Source organism: Miscanthus floridulus, unplaced genomic scaffold (assembly GCF_019320115.1).
Source record: "Miscanthus floridulus cultivar M001 unplaced genomic scaffold, ASM1932011v1 fs_21_2_3, whole genome shotgun sequence".
NCBI classification, from domain to species: domain Eukaryota; kingdom Viridiplantae; phylum Streptophyta; class Magnoliopsida; order Poales; family Poaceae; genus Miscanthus; species Miscanthus floridulus.
Window position 1 is genome coordinate 23,725 of NW_027096394.1, and position 16,276 is coordinate 40,000.

A 16,276-nucleotide genomic window follows, 5' to 3' on the forward strand; every position below is an offset into this window, starting at 1 on the left:
AACTGGACGTAGGGACATTCCGCCCGAACCAGTATAGACCTCGTGTCCTCTTAGCACACCATCCAAGCCAGACACGTAATATTAGAAATTTACTTGTCGGTGACAACTCGAAACACCGACATCATTTAGCAAAAAATTGTGCCAAACAACCCTCGAAGACGTTGGAGAAGCAGTATCAATTGGAGCTGTAACGAGGTGGCGCATTAAAAATGATGGGGTGACATAGAAATTATGAGAGGGAGAGAAAATGAGTTTTATCTGGATGATACACATCACACAACATTTTCCATGCATTGGAAAGTGAGTGGAACTCCACCATGAGTGTTTTATTTCATCCCACATGTTAGAAACTTAGTGAAACTCTACTGGAAGCATTTGATATAATAAAAAATGTAATGTTTGAATATATAAACATGTAAACCGTGAAATAAAATTGTGGGTTTTGTTTTATGTCACTCACATCTCACCTTTAGAAATAAATCCTAGAACCTAGATGCCCTTATAGCATCTTTAACAGTTTGCTATCTTAACTTGGTATCCATATAATTTTTGACAAAACAAGAAAAAATAGCCTCCAACAGTTTGGCAAAACAACTTGACATCAATAGCAACAGGCAAATCTTCCCTCCGCGCGCGCAAATATACGCGCGCGTATACGGCTTGGCATCCGGGGCTCTTCGTTCGCTTAGCGGGCCTCTTTGTTTTGTTAACGGGTTTTTTTATTTTACCAAGTCAAAAATGGCAAACTCTTGGAGATGAATTATTTTTTTACTTGGCATATAATTTTGAGAGTTGACAAATCATAAGATTTGCCAAGTAAAATTTAACAAACTCTAGAGATGCTCTTAAGACAAGCGGGTGTCATTTGGCACTCGCGAGTCGCGACACACCCAAGCGGGTGCGGGTGTGAGCCAGCCATTTGTTCTGCGGGTATGGATTCAAATAAGGGCGCGTTTAGTTCCGAAAATTTTTGGCTTTTGGCTACTGTAGCACTTTCGTTTATATTTGACAAAAATTGTTCAATTATGGACTATTTAGGCTTAAAAGATTCGTCTCGTCAATTACAGATAAACTATGCAATTAGTTATTCTTTTTACCTACATTTAATACTCCATATATGTACTATAAGATTTGATGTGACGGAAAATCTTAAAAATTTTTGGTTTTTGGATGGGATCTTAAGCCTTTGTTCTGCGGCCCGAAATACGGCTTCGGGACGCATTGCAAAGCAAACGCGCCCCAATTCTCGCGGTCTCACCAGCGGGAAAACCAAAATCGAAACCCCACCTCACCGGAGTACCCCGGACACCGGCCAAAACCCACCTCTGCCCCCCCTCCTCCCCGGAGCCTCCAGGACCTGTGGCGTATGGAGCGGATCCACGTAGCCGTGCGCTCGCGGCCGCTCCCCCCGGAGGACGCGCGGAGCAACCCGTGGAGGATCTCGGGCAACACCATCGCTCACTCCGCGCAGTCCTCCACCCGCTTCGAGTTCGGTAAGAAGCCTCCGGCATCCGCCCTTTCGCTCTCCATTAGCTTCGCCTTCCGCCCGCTTGGGATTGCGGGGTTTCCTGATTTGTTGCGCTCGGCCTCGTTCTCGCAGACAGGATATTCGGCGAGGAGTGTCGCACTGCCGAGGTCTACGAGACCCGCACCAAGCAAATCGTCGACTCTGTGGTGCGAGGGTTCAATGGTAATCTCGGTTCTTCTTTTCGCTCTGGTTGTTGGTACCCTTTCCTTGGGCAAACAAGTTGGGTCCATTTGCATTTCAAAGGTATACTGTGTGTCTGTGTCAGGCTATTTGGTTTAATTGTGTCAGCCCCCGCTTGCTATATTCTTAATGGGCATTTTATCGCGGACTGTGTGTGCGGATAATCAGTGGAGACGCAACACGCCCCTGGAATTAAGCGCTCCGGCACTGTAATAAGCACGTTGATGCACTGTTATATGCTGATGATGGTTGATGAGAGGACGTAGCTCAGGTGAAGTACGTGCTTATTTTGTAGGATATGATGCTTCCATCACTGTAATCAGTGGTTGTCAGCAATGCCCCAAACCAGCAACACCCCCTGGGATTCAGTGTTCAACGATCAGTTTGATGAAGACCCTTCCCTTGCCTTTATTTAACACGGAGCAGACAGTGTGGTGTGCGTGTGTAGGGTTAGTGTGTGTCTGTACATGAGCAGATACTACAGTTGTACCCAGATAAGAGGCACCAAAAAAAAAAAAACACACGGAGCAGACAAATTATCACCAATCAAACTGAGGCAGCAATAGGGGGAGGAGACCACTTGTTTCGAACCCTTATAAGGAGTAAAACAAAGACCAATCTTGCCATTGATATGATGCCTCTGCCAGTTTGCACCTGCCATAACCTACTTGCACTGGGTAGGATGAAAACCACATTCCCACGATTTCGTCAAGAGCAGACCATTATTTCAAGTTTGAATTACATTGTCATGTTGGATTTTAATTTATAATAGTATTATGGCTACATTTTCATGAACCTAGATTTTTTCTAATGGAAGAACTGAGGTTGGTTCTAGTCTTGTAGGCTTCTAGCTGTCACTAGTCATTATATCTAGGAGCCATGGGAAAGGACTCTGGTTTTCATTCACTCTAGCATTCTTTGTTCAGCAAGTCGAAGGCTCTTTTTTTTTATGCTCTGACTGTATGTTCTTATTAATCCCTTTATTTCTTTCCTTTTTTGTGTGTGATTGTATCTGGTTTAATTAGTTGATTTTTTAGTTCTTCGCACAAATGAGTTTTCTCAATCACTCAGGCAATTTGATTTCGCTGAATTGGAATTAATTAATCTCATTCACATTGACAGGCACTGTTTTTGCATATGGTCAAACTAACAGTGGGAAGACTTTCACAATGAGAGGATCGGCTAATGAACCTGGAATAATACCGCTTGCAGTTCATGACTTATTCCAGCGTATTCAAGAGGTTAATTACACGAATCTCAATGTTCAATATCATTCTTTATTATGCTTACTTTGGTATACACTATGGGAATCAAGCAAGAGATATGTTAACTGCTGCACGCTGATACGGTGTTCATTTAGTTCCTTCTTAATCTGTTTATTGTATGATCTACTATGGAAAATATTTTGAATGTGTTGTTCCTTTTTGGTATTAGGACTCGCTTAACGTGTTTTACAGAGGTTGTGTAGCATAGTCCTGGCCACCTTTTCTTTAATCATCTTACGTTCTGCATTATTATATTGAACCTTGGCTAGGGTTTTTATTCACATGCTGTGTATTCTATTTGACTCACTTGTTTTAGCTATTGTGTAGCATATGGACAGAGAATTTCTCGTGAGGATGTCCTATATGGAAATTTACAATGAAGATATTAATGACCTTCTTGTGCCAGAACATCGAAAATTGCAAATTCATGAGAGCATTGAGGTAAACAACCCATCTTTTCATGTGATATTGATCACCAACCATCTTTAAATAGTAGTCTTATTGTTACATGCTGGTACTTTTGATTGAAGAAAGGGATCTTTGTTGCTGGTTTAAAAGAAGAAATTGTTACATGCGCGGAACAGGTCATGGATTTCATGTCTTTTGGAGAATGTAAGCCTTTTTGAATGTTTGCTGGCTCAGTTACTGTATAGTTTATTCTTAATAAACTGCTAGCACAAATGCAGCCCACCGGCATATCGGGGAGACAAACATGAATCTTTACAGCAGTCGTTCTCACACTATATTTCGCATGGTAAGCTTATATTCTGTATCATTTTCCACTGGATCACAATTCTGATTATTATGCTGCTAAATGTTCAGGTAATCGAGAGCAGAGAAAAATGTGACGACAATGAAGCTGAAGATTCTTGTGATGCTGTACGAGTATCTGTTTTGGTACGTGCAATTCTCCCCTGTTAATTGCTACTCTCTCCCGCAGATATAATTTGTTTTTTATTGGAATACATGCAGTTTATCCTTAAAATTTTGCTTGTCCATACTGTTATGAATATTTCAGATTGAGTAACAGTATTTGTAGATATGTGTTGAATAATGCTCGTTAGTTCCTATGTTCATATTTATTTGATGTCTTAGGCTTGTTCACAGTTAACTTAAAAAAGCATAAAATGAGTAGCTGAGCACAAACCTAAAAGTTTGTCTCTCTTTCTAGTTTCCTTGTATCAGTGAACAGGGAGATGGATGTCTTGTAAAATGTTCCAAAAACCCAGACTATTCTGGAAAATGAACCATGTCCTATCCTTGAGTTGGTACAACATCAACTGAAATGAACACTTCTGTAAACCCTGAAATTTCAACTTCAAATTTGCTTTTTAGGGACCATTGTCCAAAACGTCACTTATTTGTGATTGAGGCGAGTACTTATCCAACTATTGATGTATGAGTTCAGATTTTCATTTTGCTTCTACTTATGTTAATAATGTACATTTCAGAACCTTGTTGATTTAGCTGGCTCAGAACGCGCTGCAAAGACTGGTGCAGAGGGTGTGAGACTTAAGGAGGGTTCTCATATTAACAAAAGTCTCATGACTCTTGGTACGGTAATAAAGAAACTTAGTGAAGGCATTGAGGGTCAAGGGTAAGTTAGTAACTTTTTGACTGGCGACCCTACCTGTTCTGATATTTTTCATTACTACTTTAGTAATGAATTTCATTTGCAGGGGACATGTGCCATACCGAGATAGTAAACTGACAAGGATATTACAGCCTGCTCTGGGTGGAAATTCTAACACAGCTATCATCTGCAATATAACACTTGCACAGGTATTCCATATTTCTTTATCTGCTGTGTTTTGGATGATGGAAGTAGAATTGTATCGCTTGTCCCATTTCTGCAAAGTTATATACTGAATTATAAAGTACTGAAGCTTCTTTATCATATATTTGTAGTATGTTTTGCTTATTGATTGATGTTTTTTGTGGAAATTAAGTTAAAAGGTGTCACTATCTTTCCTTTTGTACACTTTCATGTCCAGGTAATAACCCAAAGTAGTTATTTTGAATTTCTGTCTTTCAAATCAATTGTTTCATTGCTTTGTAAAATCACGTGCCATACAGATGCAAAAAATTAGTCACTCAACGTGCCATTGGGCAACAACAAAGAACAAAATTATAGTCTTAGAACTGATACTTTTGTTATTTGTGTTTTGATAAACTATTTATTTTATATTTTTGTAGGTCCACGCTGATGAGACAAAAAGCAGTTTGCAATTTGCGAGTAGAGCATTACGTGTAACAAATTGTGCATGCGTTAATGAGGTATTAACATGTTTCTGTTGCCCACTAGATTACTGTTTCTATTCATCTTGCTATAATTGCATAAATCCTTACATTATATATGTTTGCAGATTTTGACAGATGCTGCATTATTAAAACGCCAAAGGAAAGAAATAGAAGAGCTTCGAGCAAAACTTAGAGTACGTATTAAAAAATGTTTCTTATAAGCAATAAATCCATACTGCTTTAGAATTGAAACTTACATTCCTTCTGTCCTTAGAAATCTCAAAGTGATCATTGGGAGGAAGAAATTCTGAATCTGCGGAACACACTACTGCAGGTTGCTTTGTCAAGTGTTTCTTATTTCTATCCAGTGATTCATGACTATGTACATCATGTAATCTGGTAATTATTTTTTAGAGTGAACTGGAAAAGGAAAGAATAGCTTTAGAGTTGGAGGAGGAAAAGAAAGCTAAAGAGCAGCGTGACAGATGCTTGATTGAACAGGCAAAGAAAATTGAAAATCTTAGTTCACTGGTTTTAAATTCAGACAGAGATGACAGGAGTACTGCTTTTAGTAAGGTTAGTATGTAACAGTCGTACAAGGCATATGAACTACGTGGTTGCTCATTGGTTCTTTCTTCTAGTTTTTCTCCATAGGTACTTTCTTTTCTGCTGATATCTTGAAGTAAAATCTGTTTAGACTTTGAACTTTACAGAAATGGCCATAAGATGTGTGCTTTTAAACAGAGGGCCAACAATGTTTGTACTCTTTTAGTCTACTAATAGCTTTTTTCTTCTTTTCTTCCTTGAACAGAACAAAAGAAGGGTAACATGGTGTCCTGGACCAAATGCAAGGCAATTTGGTATTGAGGTATCATTGTAAATTTGTAAGAATGCTTTTCAATACTTTCAACTTGGCATTCTAAAAGTATACCATCGCATCATTTGTTTTTGGATGGCTGTGGAACATTGTTGGTGCATTGATTCCTTATCATAATTTAAATGTTAGAAAAGTTTCACCCAAAATATTTGTCTAGAAGTTTTTCCTCCTGTGAGTGCTTTTGCTTTTCATCCTTTCTCTTAGGGTGGGTGCGTGGTGGTGTCATTTTGCAGGGTGTTTATACGGTTTGCTGCACACATGCCATATATTCTGTCAAATTGTGAGAGTATTGAAATTTACACATAAGACGTGTTCTGAGTATTTCTACATAATACCCAGGATTTAGGACCTGTCCAGGAAGGCTCTACAAGCAGCACAATTAGAAATGAACGGGATATAGGAATGCCACCACTTTTTGAAGAGTTAATGCAAGAAAGTAATGATGAGCCTTGTGCTAATGCTTACTCATCTGGTGACGTGTCCAAAGACAGTGAAGATGTCTCTCTTCCTGACTCGCATGCTTTGCTGCATGTTACCAACCGAAGAAAGCCAAATGCAGTGGTGAGATTTTGTTACTTCTTAGTGTTAAGTTGTTGGCCTTCTATAAATACAAGATAATCCAAGTTTTTCTCTCTCTCTAAAAAATATTTTGCAACTTTTTAGCTACATATCTGACTGCTGAGTATGTGCTTTTGCCAGAAAAAATCAGATCAAGAGCAATTCTGGGGGAGAGCTGGTGAACTATTAATACCCCAGGACCCCTGTGATGGGAATGATGCTCTACGTCACAAAAACACTGTTCCTTGTGTAGTTAGTAGCTTATCTGCTCGAGAATCTGAAGCCATTCTTGTCATCAAACAACTTCAAGATCAGGTACTAATTTTCCCCCTAGTATCGTCCTATTCTGGAATGGAAAAACAAACAGTTAATTAATTGAATATATACCAAGCAGATCAAGCTGTTGGAGGCAGAGAAGAGTTCTATCCAAACTAATTTGGATGCTGTTCTTGAGCTGGCAACTCAACAGAAGGTTTCATTTAATGAGGAGTATGAAGAGGCGAGTTAACGTGCCTGAACCTTGATTGCTTCTGTTGGGTTTCAACTCTAGCCTACCCCAACTTGTTTGGGACTTAAAGGCTTTGTTGTTGTTGTTGATTGATGAAGAGGCGAGTTATGTTAAACAGAAAGTATCCAACTTGGTGACTGATGTGTACTGCAAACTAGTTCCATTATCATTTAGAAGCCATTTATATATTTTATAAGAACCAATTTTGTCTATTCCATGGGATTATGATATTTCTCTATACTTTTGCTGGAGAAGATTAAAATGAAGAGTTAACCTTTTAAAAAGCTGTGATTTATTTACTTTTGTTATCTCTTCAGCGCTTCTTACACAATTACCATGAGTTGTCCTCATCTTTACCTATCCTGTGCAAAAGGTTGAATATCTGAAGCAAAGGAATCAAATGGCTGTTTTGAATCACAATTTGTTAGTCGAGTGCCTAAGTACAATTTACGTAGCTTAGATTATCATACAACTCATAATTTGTGAGTTTTAAAATGCAAAATTAACATTCTCTCTTTCTTTTTTTTTCTAATCCAACAGAAGTACAAAACAAGGTTTAGGTAATTAGGCTGAGTTATCGAATCTGATTTTCCTTATGCCCAGGATCCAATTAACCCCCAAGATTGTTAGTTTGGTATCTTAGTCGTCATCAGCCAAAACTCCTAAGATTGTTAGTTTGGTATCTTAGTCGTCCTCACCCGGATCCAGCAGATTAAACATGAATACATGACACTATCATCTATGATCAATCTAATTTAAACTCCATATACTTTTCTGAGTTGCATTTACCTTCGCATTTTCCATTCCAATATATTAGAGAACTAGAGATATAAAAGGGCATGCCCAGTGCTGAAAGCTCCCACACATGGTGGCGTGAAGGGATTTTCTATACAACCTTACCCTTGCTTAATTCTGGAAGGAGGTTGGTTTGAACCTAGGACCTCCAAAGCCACAAGTGGAGAAACGCTACACTGTGCTAGGCCCACCCTTAGCTAAGAATGTCACAAAATCTGTAAACTATGTTGCCATCACCTTTCTTGTTATCTAAAACTAGCAAACATGCCCGTGCGTTGCTACGTAACCCAATACGTATTTGAATTGGACTTTGTGTCATCGTTGGACTCGAGTTGTTCTAACTCGTATGAGTACGGGTCATGAATCTGGGTCACATACAGGATATGGAGGGCGCAAGGGCAGTTATAATGTTTTGCCCTAGGGTACATATGGGAACTCGATATCTGACATTCTGACCTTAATTGGAGTTATTTATTAGTCTTCTTGCTTCATTTTATTGATCTACCTTGCATTAGCATTATATGTTATCAACAAGCTATGCTCCATACAACACATTGATTTAACATGTCACTTTTATTAATGCTGTATTTGTGGTATTCCACATTGAACTCCTAATGAGGTGTTGCTCTTGTGTGTGTCCCTTGCACTATATATATATGCCCTCTGGGTTGTGCTCAATACAACATTCAACTCAAGATGTCACGCTCTAAAAAAAATCCTTTAGAAAATTCTACCTTCATTATTTTTCCAAGACTGCAAATTTGTTCTTCACCTTGAAGCTGTTGTTACATTCCATATGTTATTTTCCTATTTGCAGCTTCAGCAGATCGCTCTGGCTGCAGCAGAGCAAACAAAAGTTGCTAATGAGAACCTGTCCACACTATCTGCTACTGTAAACTCCAAACAGGTACCCTGATACCCTCTTCCAGTTACATTGCATTCTCTTTTTTTTTTTTAAAAAAAAGAAAGAAATCATAGCATTTAGTTTGTTTCCATCTTCCTGCAACCATTTCATGTTATAGCCTGATTTATTAACTTGACTGGGTACACATATCTTTTTTTTGGCAACTTCCAGGAACTAGCCTATGAATTCCTCAGTAATTTATTGACGGAGACTCAAGGAATAAATGTGGAGATGGGTCAGTGGAGAAACTCAGTTGACGGCACTCTTTCTTTTATTGATGAACTCTGTCAGAATCTCTGCATTATGGCACAAGGAATTCGTGTATGGTTTCTCATTTTGCATGATAGCATCTCCAGATTGGACTTTGAATAATCATGCCGTTTAGTTAAGTTGGCTGTTTTATTCGATATTCAGAATTGAGTGTCAGCAAGCATTTTATTTTAATCCATTATAAACATTAGCTCAGATATTCACTAGACATGCTTTAACAGTGGAAATGCTCAATCTGGTTTCCCCTAGTTTTCACCTGGACACTAGTATCCTACTACTGCGAAGAAATATAGTGTGAATTGCTACCATGATCTTTGAGGGTTGTGAACCAAGTGCATTGCTATGTTAAATTTATAAGCTTGGAAAAATACTACATCCAGTCTGGTGAAAATGTCTCATCAATGGAACACTCTGTCATGCTAATTATTGATCATGTAGAATTGAGATTACTAGATTTGCATATGCTTAGTGTAGTACTGCATTTATTTAACTGTCTGAACATAGTTTCCAACTTCCCATCTTAATGCACATAAACAATTGATGTGTAATTTGGGTTTCCATAGGAAGTAAAGCACTCTGCTCATGAAGATAGTGCACGGTCCGGTTCTGTGATCAGGGACTATGAGAAACTGTCAACCTGTTTGATGGACAAAGTTTGCAAACTTGAATTGGAGAAGGTATTTTAAAATTCCTTTTTTCCTAATGCGCTTAAGTTCTAAGCGGTTCGTTTTTTTTCCAATGTTACTCTGATTTGAGCGCAGAAACTATTGGAGGAACAGTCCCACGATCAACAAAATGAGATTTATAAGCTGAAGGCCAATCTAGAAAGCTGTGAGAAGGCCATAGATGTTCGTCACTGGCTAAGTTCTTTTCAGTGATTTAATTCTTAGTTTCTATCACCTGATATATAACTTCATTACCCGTGCACTAAAATATTTTACTTATACTCAGGACTGTACTCTTCAACATGAACTGGAGAAGGATGCCATTCTCTTAGAGCTCCTAAACCTCCAGAAGGAAGTATCAATCTTGTCATCATCTTCTTTGATGAAAGAAAAGGAATCTATCCGAAAGGAACTTGATAGAACTAAAACAAAGTTAAGAGAGACCGAGAACAAACTTAAGAATTCCATTCAGGAGAAAATAAAACTTCAGGTTACCGACAGGCAACATGCCATTGTTATTATATAAGTTTTATTGCCACTTAAAAGCCAGCTGTTTCTGACGTATAGTTGATACATGTTCTTTTACCAGAGTGAAAAAGCAGAGGCCCACAAAGAAATTAAGAAATTGCAAAACCAGAGAACTTTGCTTGAACGTGATTTACGGAAACGCGATTCAGCTACTGTTGACAAAAGGCATGAGCTGAATTCCCCACATGAACTTTCTGGAGCTTTTGAGCACATGCAGGTATGTGCTATTCTTTTCAAACCCCACATTTTTCTAGGAACTACTGGGCTGCTGTTTGCAGCAGTTTGGTGTACATATTGGGGTCTTGGTCTGGCATTGCTATCAGTTACAGGTCCATTTTCATATATCACTATAGATGTTTAAGACTTATAATTTTTCCTTTGAGATCATCTCTGCTGGACAACCAAGCAATAGCTTGGCTGGTAGAGCCTCTAGTTGATTGGGCACCCACCTGGGGTCGAACCCAGGCGCTCACATTTTGTGTGGATAATTCCCCAAGGGTTTGGTACCCCCTCTCCCTTTCTCTGCCTTAAAGAGAGGGGGAGCACAGAGTCCATAAAGAGATAGACCTTTATGACCAAGAATCTCATTTCTCTTTTTTCCTTTTAATATTCAGGAGGACTACCAAAATCTTGAGATGCATGCTCTTGATATGGATGCGGAAATTTCTTCTTTACAAGAAGCTCTAGTCACTTCAATTGCTGAAAAGGACGAAGCATTGTCTAAAGTAGAGCTTATGACATCTGAACTAGAAGATCTTGCGAATAAACTGAACTCAACAGAATCAGAAAGAAACTCCTTTAGCAATGAGATCGCACTCTTGGTATACATAACATGTCTTTGCAAATATATTTGATCTTATTGGTTCTTGTGCATCCATTTTTTTCTACCCATTTTTCAATCTTTTTGTAGTGCAGACCAAAAAGTTAAACTGCATCCGAATCTACCCTTAAAAGTTTGGAGATTTCTCTCAATTCTGTATCAAGGGAAAAGGAAGATTTGGGAATGGTAAAACTCTATACTTTTATCCATTTATATGTTATGTGAAATAATTTCATTTTCTAAAATGAATGCAGCAACTTACTGATGCCCTTTTGGACATGGAATCTGAAAGATCAATTTGGACAGCAAAGGAAAAAGAATACCTAGAAGCTAATCATAGATTGAACATCTGCCTTGATGAGAACCACAAACTTTCAGAAGATTTGATAAAGGTACCATTGATAGGGTTGCATGTTTTAGTTCCCCTAATGTACGCATATACCATGTCGATTTTGCCTATCTTGGCATTGCCCGGAAGCTTTCCATAGAGGCCTTATGTTGAATGTGATTCCATGTTATTTTTCACTAATAATAGCATTGCCAATATGGTCTACGGAGGGGCTTTGGGTTTAATATATGTATTCTATACTATTTTGCCACTGATAATCCAAAGAACTTATGTATTAAGTGATATATTGTAACACACTACTAGGTGAGGCAAGAGCTAGGGTGTTGTAGAGAACAGTGCAAAACTCTAGAGGATAAACTGGCGCTTTCCATGGAGATTGACATGAATGAGAAAGGAGTGAAATGCAGGTCAGTCTTTTCATTGAGCCTTTTCCATCAAGGCATCTGTGTGTCTCTGCGCTTTCAGTGAGGATTAGTAACATTTTATGTATGAGCTTGTACCTAGGATGTTTCTAATGTCTTTATTTCATCATTTTTTAACATGAATCAAGGAAGGTTTCTGAGTTTTAGAAAAAAACCCTGTTAATGGGAGGTGCTTAACAATCAAGGCTGTTCCAAAAGAGATAAGAAAAGGACTGAATTCACTCATCATTCTGGTTGCTTGGGACTTGCGAGTTGTGGAATCATAGGAATGCTCGTGTCTTTTAGGGTGCTAGTCATTGTGTTCAAATAGTTTTAACTGTAGTTTCTGAAGAGTGTTTGTTGTGGTGTTGGGCTGGAGTTAAAGGCTCTGCCTCTCCTTTGTTGTTTTTACTCTCTTCTTAATGAAATGACACGCAGCTCTCCTGCGTCGTTCGAGGAAAAAATGGGAGGTACTTTCAAATCAAAATATATAAGAACTTGGTTATGCTTTTCATCAAAACTGTACATTTTTTATTGACGTGCTCTGAGTTATTGGGCATTATTTTAAATGTTTCGAGGTAATTTTAGAAGTCACAAACAATCAGTGGGTTTATAAGGAACTTTAATATGTTTGCAAGTCAATCAATAACTGGTTCTGGACAAGAAGTGCATATTTAACGTAATTGGTCTAGTAAAAAAGAGTGTTTCTTTAGATGAAAGAGTGTTTGCATTGCTTCACTTTTTGTTTACAATAGAAATGTCTCATGCATCAGCGGGGCTTGTAAAGAATCCGGTCAATTTGTGGAGAAAGGAAGAACAATATTTGGTGCTGTGTGTGAAAATGTAAGTTTTATATTATCTGTTTATTTTGCTCTACTTTTCTTTGGGGCTTCAAAGTTTTCAAGCACTATGAGACATGGAATATATTGGGATATCTCCAGATATGGTAGATTAAGATCGTTTGTAACCCTGACTTGCCTTATCTCTAAGATAGGCTACTTCCCCCCTAAGCAATGTACTATATAATCTGCATATGAGGCTCAGCAATATACAACCAACAATTCCACCAAATCTTATCTGCAAAAACCAATTTGTTTTTCCCATCTCCTGCGTGTCATTGTATTAAGAGAGATTCAATAATAATCGCTGAGGTGCTATTTTGTTTTCAGTATTCCCAAATTAACAACAATTGACCACATTTTCTCGCTAATACTTTTTTTTGAAACAAAAGGCAGGAGCTCTGCCGCTCAATTAAGACGAAAGAATGTAATAATGTACAAGAATGTTAGCCAACTGAGTAGCCAAAATGGCACCCGAGGGGCTAACCACCCCACGCGACGCGATTGAGCACAAACACGACACACTGCCATGGATCATCGTTGTCGAGCATGGAAGCAAAGCTGCCAGCAGCTTGGACTTCCCATGGCAGGCCACCCACTGGTCACCTCCCGACTGGTCCAAAGGAACGACCGCCACCGGTCATCGTTGCCAAGCTCAACCATCGAAGAGCAGCTCCGACTTCCAGTCTCAAACCCATGCCTCGCATCGAGGCTACGGCGATAATCCAGATGCGACGCCTTCAGGAAGGGAGCGACGCCGATGGTGCCACCGTCGCAAGTCTAAAGTGGATCGGGTTTTCACCCTTGGATGACATGCTAGAGGGGAAAACACGACGCCCCCAACAGGGAAGCGGCGCCCAATGGCGTCGCCGTTGCCGAGGCTTTCGCCCAAGAACCCTCTAGCACGAACGCCGGGTCGCGAAGCCGGACCCCCTACCAGCCTTCACCGCCATCGTCGCTGTCCTGCCGCCCCACAGAAGCCCCTTCAGAGGGGCATCGACGCGCCGGCTGCACACAGCAGCCGCACAACTGCGTCGGCCATCACCCCCTCCGTCCGGGCCACGCGTAGCTGGACCTGACTCCGCCGCTCGCGTCCCAGTGCCGCACGACGAGGCCGCCACTGACCATCTTCGTCAGCCCTGGCACCCGCCGATGTCGCAGCCGACCTTGCCGCCAGCCGCTACAGGGCGTGTGCCCCACCATCTCGGGCGCCGCCCCCTGCCCTGGGACCGCCGGATCCGGACACCAGGCCCCGAACCCGGCGCCCCATGCCGCCGCCGCCTTCGTCTTGACCACAACCGTAGGCACCGCCATATGCTGGCCCGTCGCCCTGCCCCTGCCGCCGAGGCCGGCAAACCGGCCACCACGGGCAGGCTAGCCAGCAGGTTGCCGCCCTGGCCATAGCCAATCCCTGAAGAGGCCCGGCCGCCACCGCAACAGCCAGGGCTGTGAGGGGAGAGGCAGGCAGAGGGAGCGCTGCCCCCAGCGCCATCACAAGCCTCGGCCGCCGCGGCAACCGCCACCGGCCACCACTTCACCCGCCGCCGGCCCCGAAGCCGAACTGGCCACCTGGAGTCCATATCCGGCCTCCCGGGCACCAGATCTGACCTCACGTGGCCCGGACCGGCGGCCCCAGCTGTCGCCGCCGTCGCCGTCAAGAGAGGAGGGGAACGCGCGGAGAAGGAGAGCCCGACGCCGTCCCCTGCACCAGCCGGCGCCGCCATAGCCGCAACGGCCCTCCCCGCTGAGCTCCACGCAGCTCACGCGAGGGGAGGGGCCGTCGGCCTGCTGTCGCACGCGCCGCCAAGAGAAAGGAGAAAGGCCCTGCCGCCGCCATCCCTGCCGGCCGGGTGGCCATGCTGGCGGCCAGCTCTGGTGGCGGCGCGGCGGGGAGGGGAGGGGAGGGTCTGCTAGGGATTGGGGGGAGGAGCCGCCTGAGCCGCTCACGTGGGAGCGACGCGGGGGCAGGTTCGGCTCGGCTTTTTTTCTCTCACTAATACTGTTGGCTATACAACTCGAACGTTACTTATTGGGCTTTTTTATACTAAATGCTACAGTTATGTTTTCCAAGGAGTGCAAATTTTGCTAGGCTTCTTTGTAGATTTCTATTGACTCCAGTTTGAACAGGAGCATCACAAACAACTATTGATGATTACTGAAGAGCGCAATTGTTTACTCTCTGAGACACAGCAGCTGAGATTCTTGGTTGCTGAAGCAGAGGTTTTGAAAGAGAATTGTGACAGAAAGGCAAGTTAGCTTTATTTGTTACTAACCACAGGTTACCTCAGTAATACTAACTTGTTTTTTTCTGTTGCTTTTTCTTTATGTAGTTAATACATGCCAAAGATACAGTAGATGAGTTGAGCTCTAGGATATCTGTCATGGAAGTCAATATGAAAAATGTAAGCACTGCTTAATTCATTGTTGTCTGCTTCTCCCTCCGTTCCAAACTTAGGGAAGTTTGACTTAGGAAAAAAACTAACATGTCCTACATTTTGGAACAAAGGGAATATGAATTAAGGTTACCAGGAGTTTTGATTTCATTTAATGCTGCAGGTTGCTTTGTGTGTTTATCATTGCAATGCATTTTAACAATAAATTCATAGCATGTGCAAGATTCAATGAGATCCTGTAAAAAGAGCATCTCCATGTTTTATTGCTCTTGTCACATTTTTATAATAGCATGCAAGTGATTTTTTACATATCTTCAAATACTATCTTCATTAGCCGAACATAAAGTTCTGAACAAGATGTTAATTTTGGATCAAAATTTAAATTGTTTTACCGAGATCTCAGCAAGAAGAAGAACAAGCAGTGGCGTGAGGGCTCGCTCATGGCCACCGCCGACCGCAAGGGGGTCGAAAGCCCACCGAGGGTACCTTAGACCACTTTGAGAAGCTACTCAAAGGGTCATGCCCGAACCATGCTTTCCTCGTGAAGCATCTATACAAGGATTGTGGCCCCATGAAGCGGTTCTTGTCTAGAGGCTTCAACAAAGGAGGGCATGGGAAGGACCCTGAGCTGACCATGGATGATGCTGAGGGGAGGGATGGTGGCTTTCCAACATTGGATGGTTGCCTCATGATCTTTAGAGGGTCAACGGCCTATGACTCCAAGCGCCACCAGAAGCTCACACGCTACAAGGTCTATACGGCCGAGCCAACCACGCCTACCTTCCTCCGATGGTCGGAGTCCGCCATAAACTTTGATCGGACCAACCACCCAAAGAGCATCCCGCAACCACAGAGATATCCGCTCGTGGTCGACCCGATCATCGTCACGAAGCGGCTCACCAAGGTACTGATGCATGGAGGCAGTGGCCTCAACATCAAGTATGCCAAAATGTTTGACGCCATGGGCATCGACCAATCATGCGTCTGACCGACTGGAGCGCCTTTCCACGGCATTGTGCCTGGAAAGCAGGTCATGCCACTTGGACAGATTGATCTACCCGTCACTGTAACACCTCGGGTGTTTAAATACTAAAATATGCCATGTCATCATATGCATAGTACATTATTTATGTGTTAGTAAAAATTTTGATATGC

At 41.6% G+C, this 16,276-nt stretch overlaps 1 protein-coding gene across 2 annotated transcripts; it reads left to right on the top strand.

The window, feature by feature from the left end:
• The first annotated feature begins 1,239 nt into the window (after positions 1-1,239).
• On the top strand, positions 1,240-11,522 carry LOC136530830 (kinesin-like protein KIN-7I). Of its 2 annotated transcripts, none has more exons than XM_066523547.1 (26): positions 1,240-1,493; positions 1,601-1,690; positions 2,831-2,949; positions 3,301-3,414; positions 3,504-3,585; positions 3,660-3,727; positions 3,796-3,870; positions 4,425-4,570; positions 4,653-4,755; positions 5,170-5,250; positions 5,340-5,408; positions 5,489-5,548; positions 5,629-5,790; positions 6,026-6,082; positions 6,431-6,652; positions 6,791-6,964; positions 7,044-7,148; positions 8,770-8,859; positions 9,028-9,177; positions 9,690-9,803; positions 9,888-9,974; positions 10,078-10,281; positions 10,381-10,536; positions 10,934-11,140; positions 11,230-11,325; positions 11,394-11,522. In XM_066523547.1, exons 1-25 carry the CDS (start codon positions 1,367-1,369, stop codon positions 11,245-11,247), a joined length of 2,880 nt encoding a protein of 959 aa, XP_066379644.1. In that variant the 5' UTR covers positions 1,240-1,366; the 3' UTR covers positions 11,248-11,325; positions 11,394-11,522. The 2 variants fall into 2 exon arrangements, with proteins under 2 accessions (XP_066379644.1, XP_066379643.1); XM_066523546.1 differs by having other exon boundaries at positions 11,235-11,325.
• The last annotated feature ends 4,754 nt before the right edge of the window (positions 11,523-16,276 follow it).